General features: G+C 64.2%; 3 protein-coding genes across 7 annotated transcripts; all 3 read left to right on the plus strand.

Moving 5' to 3' along the window:
• The first annotated feature begins 614 nt into the window (after positions 1-614).
• LOC118988723 (lymphocyte antigen 6H-like) lies at positions 615-2,170 on the plus strand. Of its 4 annotated transcripts, none has more exons than XM_037048643.1 (4): positions 615-705; positions 807-893; positions 1,139-1,261; positions 1,522-2,170. In XM_037048643.1, exons 2-4 carry the CDS (start codon positions 842-844, stop codon positions 1,791-1,793), a joined length of 447 nt encoding a protein of 148 aa, XP_036904538.1. In that variant the 5' UTR covers positions 615-705; positions 807-841; the 3' UTR covers positions 1,794-2,170. The 4 variants fall into 4 exon arrangements, with proteins under 4 accessions (XP_036904538.1, XP_036904537.1, XP_036904539.1 ...); XM_037048642.1 differs by having other exon boundaries at positions 647-705; positions 810-893; XM_037048644.1 differs by having other exon boundaries at positions 664-684.
• A 2,435-nt stretch (positions 2,171-4,605) lies between these two features.
• LY6L (lymphocyte antigen 6 family member L) lies at positions 4,606-21,772 on the plus strand. Of its 2 annotated transcripts, none has more exons than XM_037048985.1 (7): positions 4,606-4,618; positions 17,756-17,760; positions 18,349-18,597; positions 18,905-19,030; positions 19,184-19,300; positions 21,065-21,287; positions 21,444-21,772. In XM_037048985.1, exons 4-7 carry the CDS (start codon positions 18,916-18,918, stop codon positions 21,625-21,627), a joined length of 639 nt encoding a protein of 212 aa, XP_036904880.1. In that variant the 5' UTR covers positions 4,606-4,618; positions 17,756-17,760; positions 18,349-18,597; positions 18,905-18,915; the 3' UTR covers positions 21,628-21,772. The 2 variants fall into 2 exon arrangements, with proteins under 2 accessions (XP_036904880.1, XP_036904881.1); XM_037048986.1 differs by having other exon boundaries at positions 21,562-21,772.
• Positions 9,066-12,036, plus strand: LY6E (lymphocyte antigen 6 family member E). The gene is made up of 4 exons (XM_037048995.1): positions 9,066-9,172; positions 10,635-10,734; positions 10,943-11,062; positions 11,141-12,036. Exons 2-4 carry the CDS (start codon positions 10,683-10,685, stop codon positions 11,362-11,364), a joined length of 396 nt encoding a protein of 131 aa, XP_036904890.1. The 5' UTR covers positions 9,066-9,172; positions 10,635-10,682; the 3' UTR covers positions 11,365-12,036.
• Positions 21,773-22,451: the final 679 nt, after the last annotated feature.

A 22,451-nucleotide genomic window follows, 5' to 3' on the forward strand; every position in this document is an offset into this window, starting at 1 on the left:
ATGGTTCCCACCGAGATGTGCACGAGACCCACTGAAAATGGATTCCTTGATGTGCGTGACTTCACGGGCGACAGCGAAACACGCAGACAAACACACATTAGCATGGAAAACGTTTTCTGCTTCTGTGATTTCTGTGGAGGTCTCTCCTGGGAACGCAGGGAGGCCGTCTGAAAGACCTGGGGACGGGGACTGGGGGGGTGAGGAGGGAAGGCGGACAGGTCACCACGCAGCTCAGAGGACACAGACAGGGGCGCGCTGAGCGACTGTGCAGAGGCCACCCACTTCTGGGAACTCCTCAAAGTGCAGAGGGCCACCCATTGCTCCCGGAAATCCCACAGGCACCGGCCCATCAACCGCTCCTCCCCTAAGTCCACCCTAGAGGGCCGCTCCTCCCCTGGCCCAGATTCTCCTGGCTAAAACCCACTTTGGTCCGGCCGGTACCTACAGGGGTTAAAGCTGCAGGAAAAGGCAAGGAAGGGCTTGTGGTGAGGCCTGTTGTACGGCCCTGGGGCTCTTGCACTTGAGAAATAAACAAGCCTAGCTCCAATTTCCATGGGTGGGGCACAAAGCCTGGGGCGGGGGGGGGGGGTGTGAAGCAGAGGCAGGAAGTGGGTGGTGGATATTTGAGGGCCAGCAGGGACAGGAGTGCAGAGGCTGTGGCACTGAGGGAGGCTGAAGCCAGCAGTGAGACCACAGCCAGTGCAGGTGGGAGGAGGCCGGGGGAGGTGAGTGGGGGGTCAGCCACAGAGGGCCAGGGCTGGGGAGGGGAGGCCTGAACCTGAACCTGAACCTGGGACACCCTGCAGGACGTCCCCACCTCGTGGCATAGCAACCAGGAAGCATGAGAGGCCTCCACCTGGTCCTGCTGGCAGTCCTGCTGTGTTCAGACCACGGTGAGTGCCAGCGCCCACAGGACCTGTCCTGGGAGTGGGGGTGGGCCGGCGGTCCCCTCTCCCTGAGCCCTGAGGGGTCTGTGCTCCTGGCCCCCTGGAGGGTAGGCACCACAGGTCCTGGGCAGGGGACTGGAGGCAGCTGCCCAGAGCCCAGGCTCCAGTTCGGGTTCTGGTTCTGGTCGGCGGGGGTCTAAAGCCAGCCTTCCTGTCATCTGAGCCTGGCCTGTGTCCCCACCCCACCACAGCCCTGAGCCTACAGTGCTACTTCTGTGCTGGGGCCCAGTCGACTGCACAGTGCCAGGTCATGTCCTGTGGACAGGCACCAGATGTCTGCTTCAAGGCCGATCTGACCGCCACCTGGCAGGATGGTGAGTTCCCAACACCCAGAGTTTGGGGGTGCTTCAGGGGGCCCTCAAAAGGAATGTGGGTGTGTCAGGCGCCAGGTCCTGCTTCCTGTCCCTGCTTCCCCACCCTCTAAACAGAACAGCCTGCAGAGGCCTCCTGGAGGAGAGGAGGGGTCTCCCAGCAGATGGAGGGATGACCAAGGGGAGCTGGTGACCATGGCCGGCCCAAGAGGGACACAGGGGACTAGATGCTGCCACAACAGGCACTGTTTTCCCTCCTGCAGGACGGAAGGTCAGCGTGAATCACGGAGGTTGCGCCCCTTCCTGTGAGCAGGCGTCCAAGTTGATGCAGACTATCGTGGGCCCAGGGTTGGGTCCGATGAACATCACAGTGGGCGGGATAGGTACGTTGGTCCCCAAGTTAGAAGTGCAGGGTGTGTCTTGCTGTGAAAAGGACCTCTGTAATGGGGTGTCCCGAGCAGGGCGCAGCCTCTGGACCCTCACTGGGGGGCTCCTGCTCAGCCTGGGGCCAGCCCTCCTCTGGGCTCTGCTGTGAGGACTGCCTCAGGCACAGAAAGAGCCAGGGCGGTGGTGTCCACACAGCACGCACGCACGGAGGCACCACGGCTAGTTCGCTGGCCCACGCACATGCTCACGCTCAGACCTGGAAGTGCTGGGCCAACAGGCTGAGCTGCACTCCTCCCAATCCAAGGGCCCAGAGAAAGAGGGGGACCCACCCCCCACACTCACCCGGCTGTGCCAACAAGCCTGTCTAGTTTGCCAGCAGTGTACGTCCACCTGTGACCCACGAGGCAGGGACCACCTGCTGGACATGGACAGGGACCTCTGGGAGAGCCCCCCCACAGCTCCTCTGGCAAGTGTGCCAGTGAGCCCCCCGCAAAGAGACAATAAACTGGGCATCACCCGCCTGCAGTTTGTCTGCCACTCGGCCTGCCAGGGGACTCGGGCTGCCCGCACCCACTTCCCCGGGGACTGGGCTCCACCCCCATCTCCAGCACCAACGCTGAGGGCCAGCGGGTCGGGGGGGGGGCCGCGCCTGGAGGAGCCATCTCTGCAGGCCCCTCTTCCCGGGGGGCAGCTGCTGTCCTGGGCCCTGTGGGCCTTGAGGTGCCGGGACACCCTCCACAGGCAATGTGGTGCGTTCCTTCCCCTCTGAGCACCTGTACCCACGAGCCCTTGCTCCCCATCCCGGGACAGGGTGGCCAGCACCTCACCTTGTCCCTAGGTCCCCTGCTACATCTTCCCCGGGGGGAGAAGGCCCCCACCCTTCCCTGACCCCCAGGCCCCGAGGATGTCCTGGGTGTGGGTCTAGGGACCCAGAGAGACCATCGAGGTGGGGAAACCGAGGATGGGGAGGGGACTAGCTCCAAGCCTGGGGTGCTGCCCTCACCACTCACTTGGCAGCTCAGATGTGACCCCAGTCCCAGCTCAGGCTCCCTCAGAGGAGCCAGTGTGGACCAGGGGCCCCTCCCACCTGAAATGAAGAGAGACTCAGCCCCAACCCTGAACATGGGGGACTGCTCTCCCCAGATTTGGGGCAGCTGTGAGCAAGTACAGGACCTGGGCATGCCCCATGGGGTGACACTTCTGGGGACAGGAAATCTGGCAGCCCCAGCATCCTGGAGGGAAGCCCCTCCTTCCCGCGGGTCCCCACTCCCAACAGGAAGCCCATTTGAGAGGCTGACACCGTGACCCTGGGCGATGGGGCCTCAGGGTGAATTTGGGAGAAGGGGAGCCTTGCTGGCAGAAGGGCTGGAAGACCCCACAGACGCTGCCGAGCTGGGCTTTCCCAGCACCACTCGGCTGGACCATGCCCATCCCAGGCCACTTTCAAACATTTTTCACTTTGAACTGAGTTCTCACTTTCAAAGAAGTTTCAAAAATAGTCCAGTTTCTCTATCCGCTCCGCCCAGCTCCCGTACATGGCCACCTCCCTCCATGACCACAGGGCCCAGATCAGACACAGGGAGTGACACCCACCCACCGCACGTGGACCGTGTCCACGTCTCCCTCTGCCCACCACCACCCGAGCCCTGGACCGGAGCTGGCGCTGCACCTTCCGTCCTGGCCCAGAGCCTCACCCCGGGAGGACCCCACCTGTGCCCCTCCCGCCGATCCAGACCTCCCCAGCTTTCAGACTCCACGCTGCTCCCCCCAGGGCCTTCAGCCCCCATGGCCTGGGCCCCTGGTGCACCATCAACGCCCCTGTTCTTGACAGCTGACACTCGCTGGGCTCACCTGTTGGTGAGCTAGAAACACCTGGGCAGCCAAGTGCAGCCAGAGTGAGGCCTCAGGTGGCACCTCTGCAGTTGCCCAAACTGGGGCGGCCAGTGGCCACAGACCTGCCCAACGGCAGCCTGGAGAGAGCCGGCTGACTTTGGTCCAAGCGGATCCTCCTGTCCGTCCTGGATTCAGTGTCTGTCCCGCCAGGACCTGCCGCACAGTGGGGCCCACTCTCTTCTCTGTACGATGGGAGGTGGCCCCCCTCCCTGCCACGGCCCTGCTGCAGGGCCCACTGGAGGGAGGCGCACAGAGGGTCTGGGGTCAGAGCTGTGCGTGTGTGGGGGTAGGGGGCTGGCGCGTGTGCGTAGTGTGCGGCGTGTGCGGGTGGGCAGCGTGTGTGCGTGCTGCACATGTGCAGGGTGGGGTCGCTACACCAACGGGGCAGTGAGGGCTGGCACCCCGTGTGCCCAACCCTGGTGGCCCCCGGTCTCCTCTTCCCAGGACGGCACCCTGTGTCTGTCCCTGGGACTGCTGGGTCCTGTCCACAGCAGCACCGAGACAGGGGGCATCTTTGTCTCTGAAGGCAACAGGGGATGGGGCTGGGGTCAGAGGGGCAGGGTGGCCACAGCCCCCCCCAAAACAAGAGCACCTGGAGCAGTGAGGCCCCCCTCCCTGGCCGTCCCCAGGGAGAGAAAACAGAATTCCACCCTCCAGTCGTGGGGCCTGGCCCCTCCCAGGTCCCTCCCCCGAGGTCACCTTGCCTTCCTGAGTGAGTGGGTTGCCCAGCACTTCTGAGAACGGGGGGGCCAGGAGAGGGCTGGGGTGGCTGCTGAAATCCCTAGTCTCCCCCTGTGGGCCAGACCTCGGTCACCTGAGGACCTCCACCTACCGGGGAGGGGAGCGGGCAGCAGGGACCCCACTGTGACAAAGCCGTGGGCCCACAGGGCTCACCTCCCCAGGCCCAGCCAGCACAGGGGCGAGAACAGGGTGCCCACAGGTCCGGGACCCGCAGGACTGCAGTAGCGCCTTGACCATGTCCGCGATGGTGACCTCTGTGAGGGCGTCACACCCAGAAACAAACTGCTGTGCTGAGAAACATAATAAAGCCCAAACATCCACCTTTGCAGGTGTGGCTTGGTGGACTGAGTGCTGTCCTGGGAGCCAACTGGTCGCTGGTTTGATTCCTAGTTGGGTCACGTGCATCAGTTGCAGGCCAGGTCCCCAGTCAGGGGTGCGTGAGAGGCCACCACACATTAATGTTTCTCTCCCTGTGTGTCTCCCTTCCTCTCCCTCTCTCTAAAAATAAAACCTACAAAAAAAAAAAAAAACACAACTCCTCCTAACCCAGAAAACCTCTCCACACACACCCTGTGTTATTGAATCAGCATTAAAGCAGGTGAGCGCATCCCAAGTGGGTCTGTTGGGGACCCCCACCCACAGCTGTGGAGACGGATGAGGGCACACACAAGGGGAGAAGCCGGGGACGGGGGGGGGTGGGGTGCGGGTGTCAGATCCTCTCTTCCATGGCCCAGATCACTCATCCCTTCAGCATTCAACTCCTGTCTGCAGCTTCAGGCTTTCCTTACACTGGAAGCCCTTCTAGTCGCTGTGGGAAACCCCGAGAAGTCATCCCAAGGAGTAATGCCCTGAACTGGGGGCTCCCTCATTGCTTTCAGAACCGTGGATGGTGAAATCGGTATAGTGGCTTCGGATTAGTGTTTCACATAAAGGAGAGAGTGGGAATGAGGTAACCTGGGTAGAACAGGAAGATACGAAGTAACAGCCCTGGCTGGTGTGGCTCAGTGAATCGAGAGCCAGCCTACAAACCAGAGAGTTGCTGGTTCGAGTCCCAGTCAGGACACAGGCCTTAGCTGTGTTCTGGGTACCGAGTAGGAGGCAGCCAAGAGGCAACCACACACTGTTGTTTCTCTCCCTCTCTTTCTCTCTCCCTTCCCCTTTTCCTAGAAATAAGTAAGTGAAACGTTCAAGAAAATAAGAAAGAAAAATACCAAGTAGCAATTTACATATATACTGTTCATAAGAAACACATTCATTTCTTACAGGGTGTTTCCTCTGACCCAGGCTGACCCCCACCTCACAGCACGAGCCCCACCCAAGCTGCAGACAGCACTGGGTCCAGGGGCCCAGGCTGAGGCAGGGTCAGGGTTGGGGTCTCAGGGCAACTCCCCAGCGTTGCCACCCTTACAGCAGCAGACAGGTGACAAGTTCAAAGAGCCACAAGGCAGACAGGAGATTAAACGCTGTTACACAAAGCCGTTTTGAAACTTTCCCACTTCCGTTCCCTTGCCTGGTGCCCAGGAAAGGGAAGTCTGTGTCGGGAAGGTTTACAGCCCCACGCCCTTCCCCAGCCAGTGCTGAGCAGAAGGGCACCTGCCCTCAGCCGCCCCAGTCCCCTGCCTCCCCCTTCCCCCCACTCTCCAGCCCCAAGTTCACCCCTGCCCCGCTCCTGGCTTCTGCCCTCCTTCCTTGCAGGGGCTGGGCCCTGCCTGGCAGCCAGAAGGCTCTCCCCTCTTCAGGGCCCCGCTTGTCTTCCCTGGGCCCCCCTGCCAGCATGGCCCCTGCACCTCTCACTGTCCTTTGGCATGGCTTCCCAGACCACAAACACTGACGCCCTCCCCATCCGTCCTGTGCTGTTCTCTCCCCACCCACTGCCTCCTTTCTCAGTGGCACGGAGAAGTCAGCCGGGGACTAGGAGTGGCGTATGGAGCCACCGGGAGGCCCGGTGACCAGGGACAAAGGGTGTGCAGGAGAGTACAGTGCCGGCAACCTCAAAGGCTCCTGAACCCACCAGGGCCTCTCTCGGAGGGCAGGCCTGCTCCTTCCCCATGGCCACAGCCAGGCGTGAGGACGTCCTCCCTGACTTTCTCCTTTCCCATTTGGGGTGCGGAGGGCCTCGTTTTCTGGATTTTCTGGTATAGAATTTGCAAATCACCTCCTCTGCAAAGGCCTGGTGATGCTGGACCCAGGTGACTTTTCTGACCCAGACCTGCTGCCCCCTGCTAGCCGAGTGAGGCGGCCACAGAGCTCAGCCGGGGCCTGGGTCTGGGGCTGCGGGAGCTCCGCCCCCTCTGCTCAAGGGCGACCTCTACTGGTGGGAAACACGCTGGCCAGGCCGAGGGCTCAGAACCGTGTTGAGGTGAGAACGTGTTGGGGTGAAGCTGCTGGAAGCGAAGGTCGTGTCAGAGGCTGCCCAGCCTCCAGCCGCTTGGGCTCCCCTCGGCCAGAGACAGCTGATTTCCGCCTCCCAGGTGCACAGGGTCGGTCCCGGCCTTTGCCGGCTGCTCTTCACCCTTAGCTGGGCCACACGCCCAGCTGCAGGGTCCTGGGGCCAGAACCGGACTGGGCACCCAGGCCCACTGCCCAGAGGGACCGCTGCGGGGTCTCCACGGCGGGTCTCTTCCCCAGGACACCTTGCACGGCTTGAAGCAGATTTGCTCGTGAGAGGGCAGGCACCCCGAGGCTGCAGGTCGGGTGTGGGGGCACAGGGACCTGACCAGAGCCCAGAGGAGGAACGGCCCAGAGACCTCGAAGAGCGAAACAGCTACAGAGAAAGAATGAAGTTGGCCGGGTCCCGGATCCACGGAGCGTCCCGGATATTGGAGAGCCAGCCGGCTGACTGACCACCGCCTTCCGGGGTGGACTGGCCAGGACCTCTCAGCCCGCATCAGGGTGCTATGCGCACTTTGGACTCGAGAGGGCGCGCGAAGGCCGCAGAAGGGGCCTAGCACCGGGGACTAGGACGCAGGCCCCGCTCTCAGACGGGAAGGTGGGGGCTGCCCAGCGAGGCCTCCGGCGAAACGATGGGGGTGCTGAGAACGTGGGGGCAGATGGGACCTGGTAGGCCACTGCCTGGCCGAGACGCGGGGATGCGGGGCTGGTGCCTAGGAGCAGCACCGTCTCCCCATGCATAGGCCCTCCCACCCCCGGGAACTGCAGTAAGGGAGCCCCGCTCCATTTCTCCATCCACCAGCCGCTAGAGCAGGCCTCCAGGTCGCTACCTGCCATTCCCAGGTGGCTCCTTAACCAAGAGGATCGTACAAGGGAGGTCTCCACTCTGAAGCTGCTTAAGGTCCCACTAGGTCAACCCCTCATTTACATAAGTGGCCTGTGGATCTGGAAAAAATACCCCAACCAATGGGAGCATGCCGCCAGCCCCTCTCAGAGAGCCGTTCTGGGGGCGCAGACTACAAAGCCGCCCTGCCCCTCGCTGAAGGAGAGGAAGGGCCGCCAGTGGAAGGCGGCCCCAGAGACTCTGGGTGCGTTGGGATGGACTCTGACCCTCCCAGGGGGAGATGGAGAGAAAGTTTCAGATCTGTACCAACCTCAACACCAAACTCCACCTCAGGGGCCACAGAACTCTGGACCTTGAGAGGACGGTTCAGTGGCTCTTGCACCAGCCACACCCCAAATGTCACTGCATGGTTCCAGCAGAGACCCAGGCAACCACTTCTAAGGGTGTGTGTGTGACCCAGGGGGCCAGAGAGCACCCCTGGAGAGTTCACCTGCCTCCCTGGTGTCAGGGACCCAGGGACAGGGCCCTCCTCCCCAGCAGGGCCATAGCGGCTTGGGGGGGGGGGAGTGCAGCGGGCACCCAGGGTTTGGGACGTCCAGGCCACAGCAAGTCTGAGCTGCCCATCACAAGGCACATCAGCTCTGCAGGCCCTGGCCAGGGGCCTTTGGAACTCCTGGGGTTTCTGGCACCTGGGGCCAGAGCCCACAGTCAGATGTTAAGGTCTGTGTGGAAAGGAGGGGCCACAGGGTCACAGTGGGACAAACTATAGGGCCCTCAGAGGGCAGCAGAGTATGTGGCCACAACAGCCACCCACTGAGATGTGCCAGCTGGACTGCAAGCCAGCCCCATGGGGTGGGGGTCAGGCCCAGGCCAGGCTGTGCACAGCAGGTGCGTGGTGAGTGTGCGCTGACAGACAAGGCACTCTGGATGGCCACCTGGGCACTGGTCAGGCCTGTGCGTCCTATGCGTAGGGTCAGGGCAGGCTGGCTTTGTGAGCGGACCCCTAGCTGCAGACTGAGCAGCTCCCTCGAGCACGCAGAAGGCTGGGGTCCCTCCCGGGCAGAGGGTCCTGGCCCGGGTGGGGGCCTCATAGGAGGAGGCTCCGCACCCCGGGGAGGGGCGTCCAGGGCCTGCAAAGGGTTGTCCAGCTGGCGGCGGTGGCTGCCCACAACACTGCCCAGAAGCCACAGAAACCAGAGGCCCCTCCAGCCTCGCGCTGTGTGTCTGGTCACCAGCACCCCACCCCACCCGTGGAAGGACTAACAGCCCAGCCCAAGATGAGCCCTGGCCTGCCCCTCAGCGACCCCGCCCCGCTCCGCAGAAGGTCGTTCAACTATTGCCCGGCCCTCTGCCTTGGACGCATTCCCTGCGCGGGGCTCTGGCCCTCGGGCGTCCGGCCACTTGTGGGTATTCAAGCTCCAGTGGGAGCGCCCCTCCCCCACTCCTCCGCCCAGGCCCGACATCGGGAGGCAGCGAGCAGGCGCCCGAAGGTGGGTCCTCTCCGCCCCGGCCCCCGCACGCCTGTACCGGAAAGTCCGGCCCCGCCCGCGCCGGCCCTGGCTCCGCCTCTGACCCGCCCACCTAACCGCCCGCGCCGCAGGCTTCGTCCCAGTCTGGCTTGGGCTGCTCGGCCGAGTGGTGGAGCTGCGTCCAGCGCGGTGAGTCGCCAGGCCCTAGCGGTGCATGCTGGGGGGCGCGGGGACGGAGGCCCGGGCGCCGCGCAAGATGCTCGGTAGGGCGCGGAGGGGATCGAGCGAGGGGGCCGCCTGGCGAGGCGCAGAAGAGGCCGGGCAAGGCTGGGTGTCGGGGAGCTGGTAGGCGCAGCCCCGTGCCTGAGCCTGCGCTCCCAGCCCCTCAGGCCTGCCCAATCTTTCCAAAGATCTGAGGCGGGAGCTCGCGGAGACCACCGCCTGGTGCCCTCCGTGGCTGGCAGTCCAGGGCTGCGCAGGCACTGGGGACGCATCACCCAAACCTGGGTTCCCCGGGACCCCCTCACTGGGGAAGCGGGGTGAGCTTTCCTGATCTGAGAAGAGGCTGGGGTCTTGGCGGCGGCGGGGAGGACTGCCTCAGGGGGTCGGTCACCCCGGGACCGGAGCCCACCCCTGCCAGCGGTGCTGCTCCCTGTTTGGCACAGATCACGCAAATATGTGAGATGCCTGGGTGCCCAGGCCCCCTGCGCCAGGCTACCTGGTCCCTCCTCACCAGTGGGGACCAGGACAGGCTCCTCCTCTCCTGCCCACCGGAGTCACGGGATGCCTGTGAGCCTGACGGGGGAGTTGGGAGTCCGGGCCGGTGACAGTGGCTGGAAGCGCACCGGCTGCCCCTTCGCCTGACCCTGCTAACGCGGATCCACTCTGGGCGGCTCAACCCGCCTGGCTGGATGCCTGGCTGGATGCCTGGCTGGGGAGGCCGGGATGCTGGCTATGACTGAGTGTGGCCGCCCATACCAGAGCTTCGGGGACAGCTGTGAGGACAGCTCGGGGCTCCTCCACACCCAAACCTCACTTTAGGAAAGAGGCAGAAACCGGCTGCTTTTTCCCTGAGCTGCCTGGGCTTCCGAAGCTCCCGCCGCTGACCCCGAGGCCTCAGCCCAGGCCCAAGCTGGGCAGCAGAGCCTGGGGGCCCATTCTTAGAGTCCACACCAGGCGTTTCGAAGTCTGTTTGTTCTCTCTCTCTGGCGTTCTTCCTCCCAAGGCCTGAAAACCGCCTCCCCCGCCCCAGCTGCCCCTGCAGATGGCACCGGGAGGCCCCTCCTCCCACACCCGGCCTCCCGCGGAACAGAACAGAAACCGCAGCTAGTCACCTGAAAGCGCTTTCCTACCCACTGCTACTGCCCAAGGGGTCAAAGGGCATAGGGCGGCCCCACGGACTCACCCACCACGCACCCACCACTGGAGAAGTGCCTGTGCCCCCCCACCCCCCAAGCTCAGCCAGCCACAGGCTGGGGAGGGCCTCAGTAGAAGGGTCTGCACTGAGTGAGGGGTGGGGGAAGTGGGAAGACCCCACATTCTTGTCCGGGTTCCAGAAGTTGCAGCCTGCCCCCCTCAAGTGGGGTCCCCAGGCTCCTTGTGCCAGTGGGAGCCGGGGTCCCACCCCCCTCAAGCTGTGTCTCCGAAGCAGGGGTGTTCTGGTCATGCGAGGCGTAGACGGGAGCCTGCCCGAGACAAGATGAAAGTCTTCCTGCCGGTGCTCCTGGTGGCCCTTCTGGGGGTGGAGCCAGGTGAGCCCCCCTGGGCGGCTGTGCCCTTCACCTGGACACCCTACCCACCCTCTGGAGCTGTGCCCAGGGGTCCCTTCCAGGCTATCTCCCAGGGACCTGTTCTATGCAACCCAAGAGGCCCCTCTCCCCGCTCCAGGTGTCCCTGCCCCCTCCTGCCCTGACGCCCTGCCCTCGGGTGTCCCCTGCAGCCTGTCCCCTCCTTCCGCAGCTCACTCCCTCATGTGCTTCTCTTGCACGAACCAGAAAAGCAACTTCTACTGCCTGAAGCCCACCATCTGCTCGAACTCTGACAACTACTGCGTGACTATATCTGCCGCCGCGGGCATTGGTAAGTGCAGGCCCGGCCTTCCCTGCCCCCGGTCCCCAGCCCCCGGCCTCTCCACTCACAGCCTGTTTCCTGGTGCAGGGAACATGGTGGACTTTGGCCACAGCCTGAACAAGGGCTGCTCCCCGGTCTGCCCAGCCCCCCCCAACATCAACGTCGGGGTGGCATCCATGGGCACCTACTGCTGCCAGAGTTCCCTGTGCAACATCAGCGCGGCCGATGGCGGGCTGCGGGCCAGCGCCGCCATGCTCGGTGCTGGGCTCCTGCTCAGCCTGCTGGTGGCTCTGCCGCGTCTCGGACCCTGACCGAGGATACCTGTGCCTGCCGACCCCCACAGCTCAGGAAGGAAAGCCCAGCCCCACCCGGCCCCAACTGCCCCTGTCTCTGCCTGATCCTGCTCCCTCAGCCTCAGTCTCCACCATCAGGCCTGTTCCCTGCCCCTGCCCCCTCCCCCAGAGGGGCCAGCTCCCCAGAGTCGGAGTCGGTGATGTGACCTTCCTCCGACGAGTGGCCCCTGGAGCCTGCAGCTCCAGGAGTCAGAACAGATCTTGCGGAACCCACTTCAAGGCGCGCCTAAGCCCCAGGGCCTGTCCCACTCTGGGCCCTGTCCGACCCCAGACGGCGGCGTGTAAGATGTGTTTGGTGGCACTATGTCTCCGAAGGGGGCGCACGCTGTGATTGCGGGTCCACCCAGCTGTATGGAAGGCATGTCTGTGTGGTCTTGCTGGCCATGCTGGGGGAGAGGCGGGGGTAAGCAGCTGGAGAGCCCCAAGCTCCAGCACAAGAGCCCACCCATGGGAGTCTCCGCACCCCGCATCCCACTCACTTCCACAGCAGCCTCCAGGTCCAGGCTGCAGGGCCCAGGACTCAGCTCCCACCCCAAATCCAGCTGTGGCCCCATCTGACCCCCACCCTTCACCCCCACACCAGGGCCCTCCTGCTGCTTTGTGCCTCCAATAAACAGATGCCCCCTCCCCTTCCTGCTCCGTAACTGCCTGGAAACCCCCATCCCCGCCGGGTGCCTGGGGATTCCCCTGCTGTCCTCCTCTTCCCTGAGGCCCACTTGGGGACAGCGCGGGGAGGGGACCCCCGAGTCCACAGCTAGCTGCCCGTGAGGCCTAGAAGGGGACCTCCCCTCGTGTCTTTCACATCCACTTTCCCAGCTGAGCGGGGCGGCACAGGAAGCTGGGAGGGAGGCAAGACCGCACACAGGGAGGAGTGGGGTTGGACAGGGGAAAGCGTGAGGGGACCTGGGCCTTGGGGCCAGGATGTTGGGGTCAGTCAGGCTAAGAAGGAGGGAGAGGCCTGGCTGGCCAGGCAGGAGCTCAGAACGCGCTGAACGAGACCTTTCGCAAGGGCCTGTGGGAGCAGGGGGAGGGTTCCCCTGGAGGAGGCCTTACACCCTGGCTAGAGGGGCGGGGTGCTGCTCCCAAGCCCCCAGCCATCCCTGCTGTGTGCCCATGCCCCCTTGGCAAACCTGTCATGGTCTTCAGGGGCCCGAGGATGGAGGCCCAGGGCAGCAGCCGGTGGGGTATGCTTGGGCAATGTGTGTTCACGGCCAGGGAGTGGGAGACGGAGGGTGAGTGGATGAGGGTGCTTGGCGGGGGTTCAACCCTTCATTCCTCCGGGCAGTGGCGCAGTCCTGGTCATTCCAGGCGGGCCAGACAGTATGCCTGTGTCCAGGGCCTGAGCAGCCCTATCCAGGGATGTGGGACAGTTGTCACCACAGAGGCTCAAGATTCTAGCCTGTCTCCCAGGGCCCCTGAGGTCAGCAGCCAGGGAGGACCTTTGCACAGAGCGGTCACTGTGGAACCAAAACAGTGTCCTCATCACCACAGCCACCGAGGGGGGCTGGCACGCCCACGGAGCCAGAGTGACAAACAATAAACAGCCCCAGAGAGGCCGCCCGGAGGAGGGTCTGCCCCAGGGGGTCAGCAGCCCACCCAGCGCGCAGACAAGGGGGAGGGGACGCAGTCCCAGCCAACTTTGGAGCAGCCTGCTTGTGCCACAGACAGTGAACACATGAAAACCAGACAAACTCAGGGGCCACAGGTGACCCCTGGAACACAGGTGATGTCATCACAGGAGCCCACGGCTTTGAGTTCTGGGTCCTCACGTGACACTCGGGAGCCACGCTGTCCACTCAAACCACGGGCAGCTTTGCAGGAGGGACTGAGGCCAGGCCCAGCAACAGGAAGCTGCACTGGTGGACAGGGAAGTCTCCGTCAGGAATTTGGAATGAACTCTGGGGGAGCCCTGGGGCAGGCCACCTGTGCAACACGACACTCTGTTCGTGCTGATTGCAGCTGGGCACCGGCTGCTCTCCCAGTGACACTCCTGGGTCATCCCTCTTCCCACAGCTACAGAGTTGTCCCCAAGTTGCTAAGTGGAAATGGGCGCGGAGGTTGCAGCCACTTGCCTTGCTGGGTCTGTGACCCTGAGGCCCAGGGTTCCATCTGCTTTAGGCGAGGACCAAGTCCCCTTAGGGCATGGTGGAAGCAGCCCGACCTCCAGGGGCGCTCGATGAGGCGCCAGGTCCCTGCAGGGAGGGAGCAAAGTTGGTGGGAGGAGAAACCCAGGGCTCGAGAGTTTCGGTTTCCTAGGTTCGGCAGCGTGTGGGAGGAGCGGTAGGGAGGGGAGGGGTGTGGAGACCCTGGAGGCGGAGTAGAGGGGAGGGGGAAGGAAAGCTTGTCTAGGGCACCGCCCTGGCATCTGCCCAGGTGGTGGTGAGGGACCAGGCACAGTGCTGTCCAGCTGGGCACACTGGTCAGGGGTCTGGACTCCCTGGTCTCAGTGCCTGGGTGACAGCCCCCACTTCCCTGCCTCCACCCACGGTGGGGGTCTATGGGGGTGAACAGGCATGTCCTGTGGGATGGGGCTCGCAGCAGGCCCAGAGAGCCCCTGTCCCTCCCAGGTGGCTCCCCGGCCCTGCCTCCAGGAGGAAGGGCAGTCCCGCGGTCCAGCCTCCCACTGACCCAGTGGTGACCACAACTGGAAGTACAGCCCTGCCAGGCGCTGAACCTCTGCCTCCCAGTCCTTAGCATCTGCCCGTTGCCCCCGGAGGTGGGCAGTGCCCAAGACATGCTTCAGGGACATGGGGCAGGAGTGGCCTGGCAGGCCCTGCAAGCCCCACCCCGGGGAGTCTTCTGGGACCTTCCTAGGAAGTAACCTCACAAGGGTGATTTGGGAAGGACAGCCTCGGAGATGTCAGAACGGGACAAGAGACTCTGACGTTTTCAGGTGGAAGGTACTCAACCCCGTGGCAGGAAGTGGGAAGTGCCCGAGGTTATAGGTCCGGGTGGGAGTGGAGGGGGTGGGGACAGAGGCTGATTGAGCAAGCGTGGCTGCTGCACCCTGGGCGCCCACACTCGGCATCAGGTGGGCAGGAACCCTGAGGCCTGTGTGCAGATGGCATCTGCCTTCACCCCTTGGAGACAGCGTGGGGGAGGCTGGCCTTGCAGCCCGGAGCCCTCCCTCCCCACCCCCACCCCTAGGGGTCCTTCAAACAGTGGTCACTCTGCTTCCCAGTCTCTGGCCTGGCTGCCCTGCTTTTGTGCCTGGGGTGGGGTTCTCCCGGAACCTCTCCGTAATACTGGACAGAAAGAGCCCACCCCTTCTGACAGGGCTCCTTCCTCAGAGCCTCTCCCCCTCCTCCCCGCCCAGGACCACTCCCCTTCCCCCCGTCTTCCCCCAGCCTCTCTGTTGCCTGCCGCCAGCCTCAGGAACCCTCTTCCAGGAAGCTCATAGGCCCGCATGGATACTGAGTCAGCCAGCGAAGAGTAGCCAGCCACCCGTCCTGGGACCAGGCTGAGTCTGAGCCCAGCCGCACTGGTCCCTGACTGCCCCGGCCCCGCTTCCACTAGGCAGGGCGCTCCAGACAGAGCCCCCACTGCCCGCCTGCAAGTGTGCCGCACGGACCCTGCAGCCATGAGACTGCGCTCCAGGTCCCTCGCCAGCAGTCTCTGCGACCGTGACTGAGGGAAGGACATTGTGGAGCCCGGCCAGGGCCCAGGACTTGGGATGCTGGTAGCACGGATGCTCAGGCCAGAACCCAAGCAGGGGCAGGACGGGGCTCAGAGGTGGGAAGGGTGTGTTTCCGGCACTCTTACCTGCGCAGGGGCTGCATCTGACTGCCTCCTCCTCACCTGAGGGCCTTGGAGAGACACAGCTCCTGACCCGGAGAGATGGGGGCAACAGACACCCCCCAGCAAGTGACCCTCCGCCCTTCCCTGGGGGGCCGAAGTCCTGAATCTCTCCCTGCTAGTACACAGCCTGTTGACCTGAAATAGTAAAACAGCAAGTTATTTTACCAGCAAAATGGGTTCACTGAGGAATAGCAGAGGCGTTGAGGTTCGGAATGCGCAAGCTGCAGGGAACCCACAGCCGTATCTGGAGAGCAAAGGGGCGGAGTGCTATTTCGCAGAGAAAAGGGGGCGGGTGGAGGGGCCGTCCTAAACAAAACGCCCCTCGAGGACCACTGGGGTCCTGAGTACGACACTGCTGTCCGAACAGCACGCAGGAGCTGGGAGACTTTGGCCAGAAGTGAATGTTGACAAGTGTGTCACAGGCCTCGGGGTTTGCATCCGGGACACGCAGCCCAGCCAAGCCCACTGTGTTCCGGAAGGGAAGGAAAAGCTTGGGGTGTTTTTGCAAAGAATCAGCCCGGCCTTCTTAGCTTCCAGGTTGGTCTGAGATGGTGACCTCCCAGATGCTGGGTGGCCTCAGGCAGCCTGGGTACAGGAACCTTCCTTCCTAAGTCCTCCAGGAGGAGATGGAGGGGGGCGGGTATCTATAAGATGAATGGATGGATGGATGGACAGAGATGTGCCAGCATGACTGGAGACTTCGAAAGTTTAAGTTCCCAGGCAGTTAAAGAGAGAGCAGAGTTGCTTACGTACTCCTTTGCCTGCCTGGTTTCAACAATTTGCCAGCTTGACCAGAGGACTCCACTAAGTCCCCTGTCCTCACAACCTCCAGGCTGAGTCGAGGAGGTTTCTCATTGGCTGAGTCTGTTGCCAGGCGAGGAGAAAACCCTCCCCTGCTGCAGCAGCAGGGGCACTTCCTGCTGGAGATTGAAGTCCCGCCTCTTCCTGTTGGGGTCTGTGGTTGACCCCAGAGCTCCGTCTTCCGGCCTCCAGAATCCCCTCTGGAGAGGTCTCCCTTTGTAGGTCCCACAAGCCCTTCCCCCAGGACTGCAAAAACTGGGCAGGAGGGCCTTCCACCCTGCCTCCCCAACTTCTGTTGGGGCACCAGGTGGGACACTGTGCCAGAGCCTCCTGCCTGTGCCTCGAGGGGGCTAAGCATCACCGCTCCCCAGGCTGCCCTCGATGCAGGTCCCCCGCTCCCAGCCCTGGCCCCTTGCCAGCTGGGGCGGTGAGACCAGAATAGGGTTCCCAGGAGCCCATGTGTCCTTGGCTGCAGCTCCATGGCCTGGTGAGGACTGTGGTCCCTGTGGGGCTGTGGAAGGGGCTGCCCAGCAGAAGGGGAGACCCAGGCCCCGGGAAAGCAGGGATGGACCAGGCCACGCCAAGGGGTGGGCGCCGGCCCCGCCTTCGCCGCACCCTCTGAGGACCCACCAGACCCCCAAGCAGGGGAGGCAAAGGCCCCTGTGGGGAGGAAAGCAGTGCTCCCCCTGCCCTGCCAGATTCTTGGCTGAGATCCCAGATGAAGGGCAGGACAATGGGAGGAAAACCGACAGAAGTTCAATGACGCGGGTGCCTCATGTGTGCTCGGGAGAGAACCCCGAAAACTGAGGGGCTCCTCGAAACGGCCCACACCACCCCTTCAATGCCATCCCCAGGTAAGCGCCCCAGAAGACGTGAGTGCGGGACTGTGAGTGTGGGGCTGGAAAAGCACCGTGAAGAGGAGACCCCTCACCCCTGGAGGTCCCCCTGCAAACCCGAACCTCTCACCAAAGGGCACCCGCACTCAGGGCCTCTTCAGCATCTGCTCTTCGTTAAAAATAACCAGACTGGAATAAGAGGCACATCTGGGGGGACGATTTCTGTTCCCCTCCACCCCTAGGGAGCCCAGGACGCACGAGCCCCCCCCTCCTGAGCTGGCGCTGCCCTGGCCCCCCTGCCACTCCAGGGACCCTCCAGCCCTGTGTGCTCCTCGGTGCAGTCCCTTCTCTCCTTTTCTTCCAAGAAACCTGCTGCTTCTGTGACATCCACGCGGCCAAAGACCTTGGGCTGCAGCCAAAGAGCTGACACCTCCCTTCGGATCTGCCTGGGGACTGGGATGAGGCTGCCACCTCCCCCTGTCCAACAGAGAAAAGGGGGCTCTGGGGTCCCTCAGGGAAGAGTACAGGGCTTGGCCGGAGGGGGCTGCTGTTGGGGGGAGAGGAAACCGAGTCTGGGGAGGAGATTTTTCACGCTGACTCATGGGGGAGGAGGGTGTGGGCTCAGGGAGCCTCTGGTTTCCATTTCCTGGAACTCCGGGCAGGCGTGAAGAAAACAGGCCCCGAGGCAGAAAGCGCCCGGCTCCTGAAGGGGGGCGGGGGCACGAAAGTCGAGGGGGCTGTCGGTCCTCCATCTTGCCCACTCCTCATTCCATCCCTGCCCTTTCCGTGCACCCATCCATGCATGCACCACACCTGCACCCTCCTCCAGTTTTAGGGGAAAAGCCCCCACTCAGGCTATCTGACTAGCTCCTCGTCCCCACCCTGGTCAAGCTGGACACTTGACCTGCCTTCAGCGAGGGTCCTGGAAGGTCCGTTTAGCTACCCCGCCCCATGCCTCCTCTTAGTGACTTTCCTTCGCCGACCCCTATGCCCCTTGGCTGCGTGTCCCCAGCTGCCAGACTGCTGCACAGGCCCCCAGCACCACCCACTGCAGCAGGAGCCCTCTCTGTGTGAGCAAGTGTCACTGACTCTAACAGGGGCCCCTCAAGGACAGGCTCCTGAGGAGCAAGAATGAAAGACAGGGCAAAGGCAAGAGTTGGTGGGGCCTGGAAGGTGAGGTGGGAGCTGCGTGCATGGGTGGTGTGGGGAGTGGGGGGCGGGCCCCCTCTGTAGGACCTGTGGGAACTGCAGGGCCTGGGTGGCATCTTCTCTTTGGGAGGCTGCTGATTGCCGCTGGCCTAAGCTCAGAGACTTCCCCCAGCCTTGGGCCCTCCCAGACCACCCCTCCCACAGGAAAGGGGCCCCCAGCACTCACAAAGACTGAAAACAATCAAGATTTCCTCCACCAGAAGCCCCTTCGCCTCCTCCTTCCCGCCTGCCTCGCCCCGCCCCTCCAGGCCCTCGAGCGTTTCCTTTCCTGGGTTCCTGCTCGCGGTCCCGCTCTGAGTCTCTGGCACTGGGCTGCCCTTCGTGTCATCACCGATTGTCCAAAGGCTACCTGTTCTCTCGCTCGAATGACCCCCTGCCCCCGCCCCCGCCCTTCGAGCTCTCCACCTCTCCCCACCCCCAGACCACCAGGCTGCTTCCTGCCGCACCTGCCAGGGGCCTCTCTGCTCAGCCACCCACAGGCCCAGAGGCAGGGACCCAATCCGGCCCCCCGTGTCCCGTGGAGAGAACCAGGCCCCGCCTCGAGAAGGTTGGCTCGAGGGAAAGAAGGGTGCATTGGAGCCCACAATGTGGCTCCCCCCGGAGAGTCCCAGCCCCACCTGCTGCTCCAGCTGGAACCGGTGTCAGTGGAGGCGGCCACCCCAGACCCCAGGAGGCTCTCCCTAGGGTGGGGGCTGCGGAGGGAGCGCGCACGGGCCCCCACACCAGGCGCTCTGCGGGGAGGGGCAGCCAGAGGGTCAGGGGGCTGGGAGGCGGGCCACTGAAGGACAGAGGGGAGGGGTGGTGCTGCTGGGGGTGCTCGGGACGAAACTTCCTTCTCTGTGGTGCCCCTGCAGCCCCACGCGTGATGGAGGGGACGCTTCTAGCACTGTGGGCCCTGCTGGTGGGCTGGGACGCAGGCCTGCTGGGGCGCGGCCCTGGGGCTGCCCCACAGCGGTTTGTGGGCGGCACCTCGCAGCCAGGTAAGGGGCGGGCTGGGCGGGCCAGAGGCGGTGAGGGGCTTCGGGGGCTCCGGGCCTAGCGACCGGACACCTGTGGGGGCTCTTTCCACCCGCCCACCGAGAGCTCTGGCGGGTGTGGCCCCGCTCCAGCGCGGCCCTGGGGCTGCCCCGCAGGCAGGAACCTGACCTGCTACCAGTGCTTCAAAGTCGCCAGCGCGGCGCTGTGCTCGCCCACCGCCTGCTCCCCCACGGACCGCGTCTGCGTCTCTCACGCGGTGAGCTTCTTTCTACGTGAGTCCCGGGGTGGGGGGGTTGGCGGGGGCAGCGCGGACTCTCCCTGATGGCGCTGGCTTTGCGGGGCGTGGTGTGGGGGCGCAGCTCTCTCCTGCAGCAGGGTCTCTGAATCGGGGCCACCCGTCCCCTCCTCCGTTTGGAGTACTTCTGTCACTCAGTGCCACTCCCCTAGGACCTGTCAGCGGGCAGAGGCTCTGGTGTCCCTGAGTTGACGGGAGAGCAGACAGGCGAGAGGCTTGGCTGTGGGAGCCGACGCTGCCCGCAGGACCTGCCACCTGCCGGCCCCACCTGCTGCTCACCTGGCCATCCGCCCTCAGGGCTGACTGTGCGAGCACCTGCTAGGACTCTGCTTCATAAACAAGCCTTACAGGGGATTATAAACTCAGATCAGAACGTGTCACTGGCAAGTCACCAGAAGGACACAAATGGCCGGAGACAGCGGGAGGGGGACAGACCACCTGGTCTCTGAGGATCCGCATTCAGTCTGCTGGTTCCGAGGACCAGGTGCACAGCCCCTGGGGACCTGCCAGCTACAGCAAAGCCGCCTCCTCTGTGGGCCCGAGGGGCGGCCTTCTGAGGTCAGCTCCCCACAACGCCCCTGGGGCCTCCGGTGCCTGCCTTTCCGGTCTCAGTGCCAGAACGCATGTTGCTCCATCACTGGGCTTCCTGGGGCTGACCCCAAAAGTGCAGGCCCCGGTGACAAGTGTGGGTACCAGCAGACGGGGCTCTGCCCGCTGCCTCCACCATGCCGGCGCCCGGCACCAAGCTCGCCCCCTTCCACCTTCACCTTTCTGTTAGAATTCGAGGTGGACTGGTGCGCCCACGAGACCCAGACCCCCTCCTGGTCCCGTCCCACGCGTCCCGATCCACGGTGACTGCCTGTCCCTGTTCAACACTGAGAGGAGGGACATGCGGATGGCCGGCAGGGGCAGCAGTGCTTTGGCCAAGTGTTGCTGCCTTTCCTCCCGGCTTTGCTTTCTTTACCGGCCACCCAGCCCGAGGGCGACGTCACAGCTTCTCAGCCTGAACTGGGGGCTGGAGGCCGTGTGTGGTGCCTCCTGGGAGCCAGGAGGCTGGGGATTGGGAGGGTTCTCAGCCCGACTCTCGACTGCCCACCATCTTTGCCGAGAGATGTGCCCCCTGAGCCCTGGGGCAGGGCGGGGGTGGGGGGGGTGGGCAGCTGCTCAAGGTTGGGGCCCAGGGGCCCTCTCCCCTGAGAGGGGGCGGCATCCTCCACCGGTCCCGTCACGCCACATGCCCTGGGACTCATCCTGACCTGCACATGCCGAGCGGTGCGGTGGGAAGCAAGCAGCGCTAGTCCCTCCCCAGGTGGCCTTTCCCCGACAGCTCTGGTCCTTCCGAGTGCTTTGCTCCCCCCACGGTTCCTTCCACCTCTGCCGTGTCCTCAAAGGAGCAGTCGGGAGAGCGGGGCAGGGGCCTAAGCAGGCACAGGGCCTTTGTGGCCTCGTCCCTGTCCTCTCTGCTCTGCTCCTCCCTCAAAGGCCCTGGGCTGCCCAGGGTGGCCAGACCAGTGTGTTTCAGGTCAGAGCTGCCCACAGGGTCAGACCTGGACCTTGCCTTTGCTGTGACTCCAAGGTGACCTTGGGCAGCCCTGCCCCTGGGCCCTGCAGGGTGTGGGCTGTGACGGGCGAAGGAGCTGTCTGGTAGGGCGGCTGGCCATCCTCCGATTGTGAGGGCCCTGGCTGGGGGGCGGCACCCCCCACGGTGCCCCAGAGCCCACCTGCCTGCTCCCTTCCACAGACTCCAGGGTGAAGATTTCTCTCAGCAAGCGCTGCGCCCCCCGGTGCCCCAGCGCCGACCGGGTGCACCAGTGGCACTCAGAAGCCCAGGCGCATGGCAGGGTCACTCGGCACTGCTGCAACCACAGCCTCTGCAACCAGGCACCCCCGGACCCGGGGCAGCCCTGGGCCCTGTGGTGGGCGCCGCTGCTCCCACTGGGCCTCGCCCTCCTGGGGGCCCTGCTGTGAGCACCCTCCCTCGCCCTGCAGGTGCCCCTGTCTGCCCACCCCAGCTTGGGCCCTGCCTCCCTCTCTGCCACGCTGGGTGGTACACCGCTCCAGGAGGGGGGTGGCAGATGCCACTGCCTCTCCCCCCCAGACTGGGCACGCCTCCCGTCCAGGGGCCTCTGCCTGCACAGACCAGAGAACCAACGCAGCCCCTGGTCCCTGATGGGGAATGAACGCTTCCGTGTTGGAAGTGGCAGCTCCCCCCTGCACAAGGTTTCTTGTCCTGAACAGGCTGTCCCAGGCCCGGTGAGGGGCAGGACCAGCCCAGGCAAGGCCGGACGGTGGCTCCAGTCCTGACTCTGGCTCCAACTTGCTCTGTCTCCTTGGCCAACCTCTCCCTGGTCCCGGCTGCCTATGTCCAAGGAGCCTCAGGCAGTCACACTGTGAGTGGGACCGCAACCGTCACTCCTTCTAGAGACAATAAACTTCTTGTCTAACCGCACCCCTTCCTGCCCCTCCCGCCGCTGCACCCACTGCACCCAGACCACGTCCCCCGTCCCAGCAGGCCTCTGCTCATGCACCGCCCACACCTGGGTCCTGGTCACACCTGGACAGAACCATCAAGCTGGGCCACCAGCAGCTGAGCACGGGGACAGCCCCTGGGTCCCAGACCCAGCACAGAGTAAGCAGCAGTCACAGGCTCAGGTCCAGGTCCTCAAAAGGACCAGCTGGCCCTGAGGGGAGCGGGCAAGGAGTCTGGAGGGCCTGGGGCAGGTGGCAGGGGTGGGTCTGCCCACCCAGGGCGGTGGGATGCAGAGACACTGGGAGGGGACAGTGGGCAGCGGGGCTGGAGGTACCCAGGATGGTCTGGTGCCTGGCCGGGGGGAGGGCCGCACAGGTGAGGACCAGCTTGGGGCTGTCTGGCTGAGCCGGGTCACCCATGGGACACCCTGGCGGATGGGGAGATAGAGGACAGCTGAGAGCAGGGCCCTGGGTATGGGGGACAAGCCCAAGGAGCTCCTGGGGACAGTTTGAATGCCCCAGAAGCACAGTGACCCAAACTGTAGAGGGGTCTCAAGACCAAACCCCTCAGCAGGCAACTCCGGCTCCTCACGGGGCAGTGATTTCCAGGGTTGGCATCAGAGCGGGACGGCCCCCGCGCCCCGCACAGGTGATCGCCG

Source organism: Sturnira hondurensis, unplaced genomic scaffold (genome assembly GCF_014824575.4).
Source record: "Sturnira hondurensis isolate 20B ecotype Veracruz unplaced genomic scaffold, ASM1482457v3 Scaffold0006413, whole genome shotgun sequence".
Lineage (NCBI taxonomy): Eukaryota > Metazoa > Chordata > Mammalia > Chiroptera > Phyllostomidae > Sturnira > Sturnira hondurensis.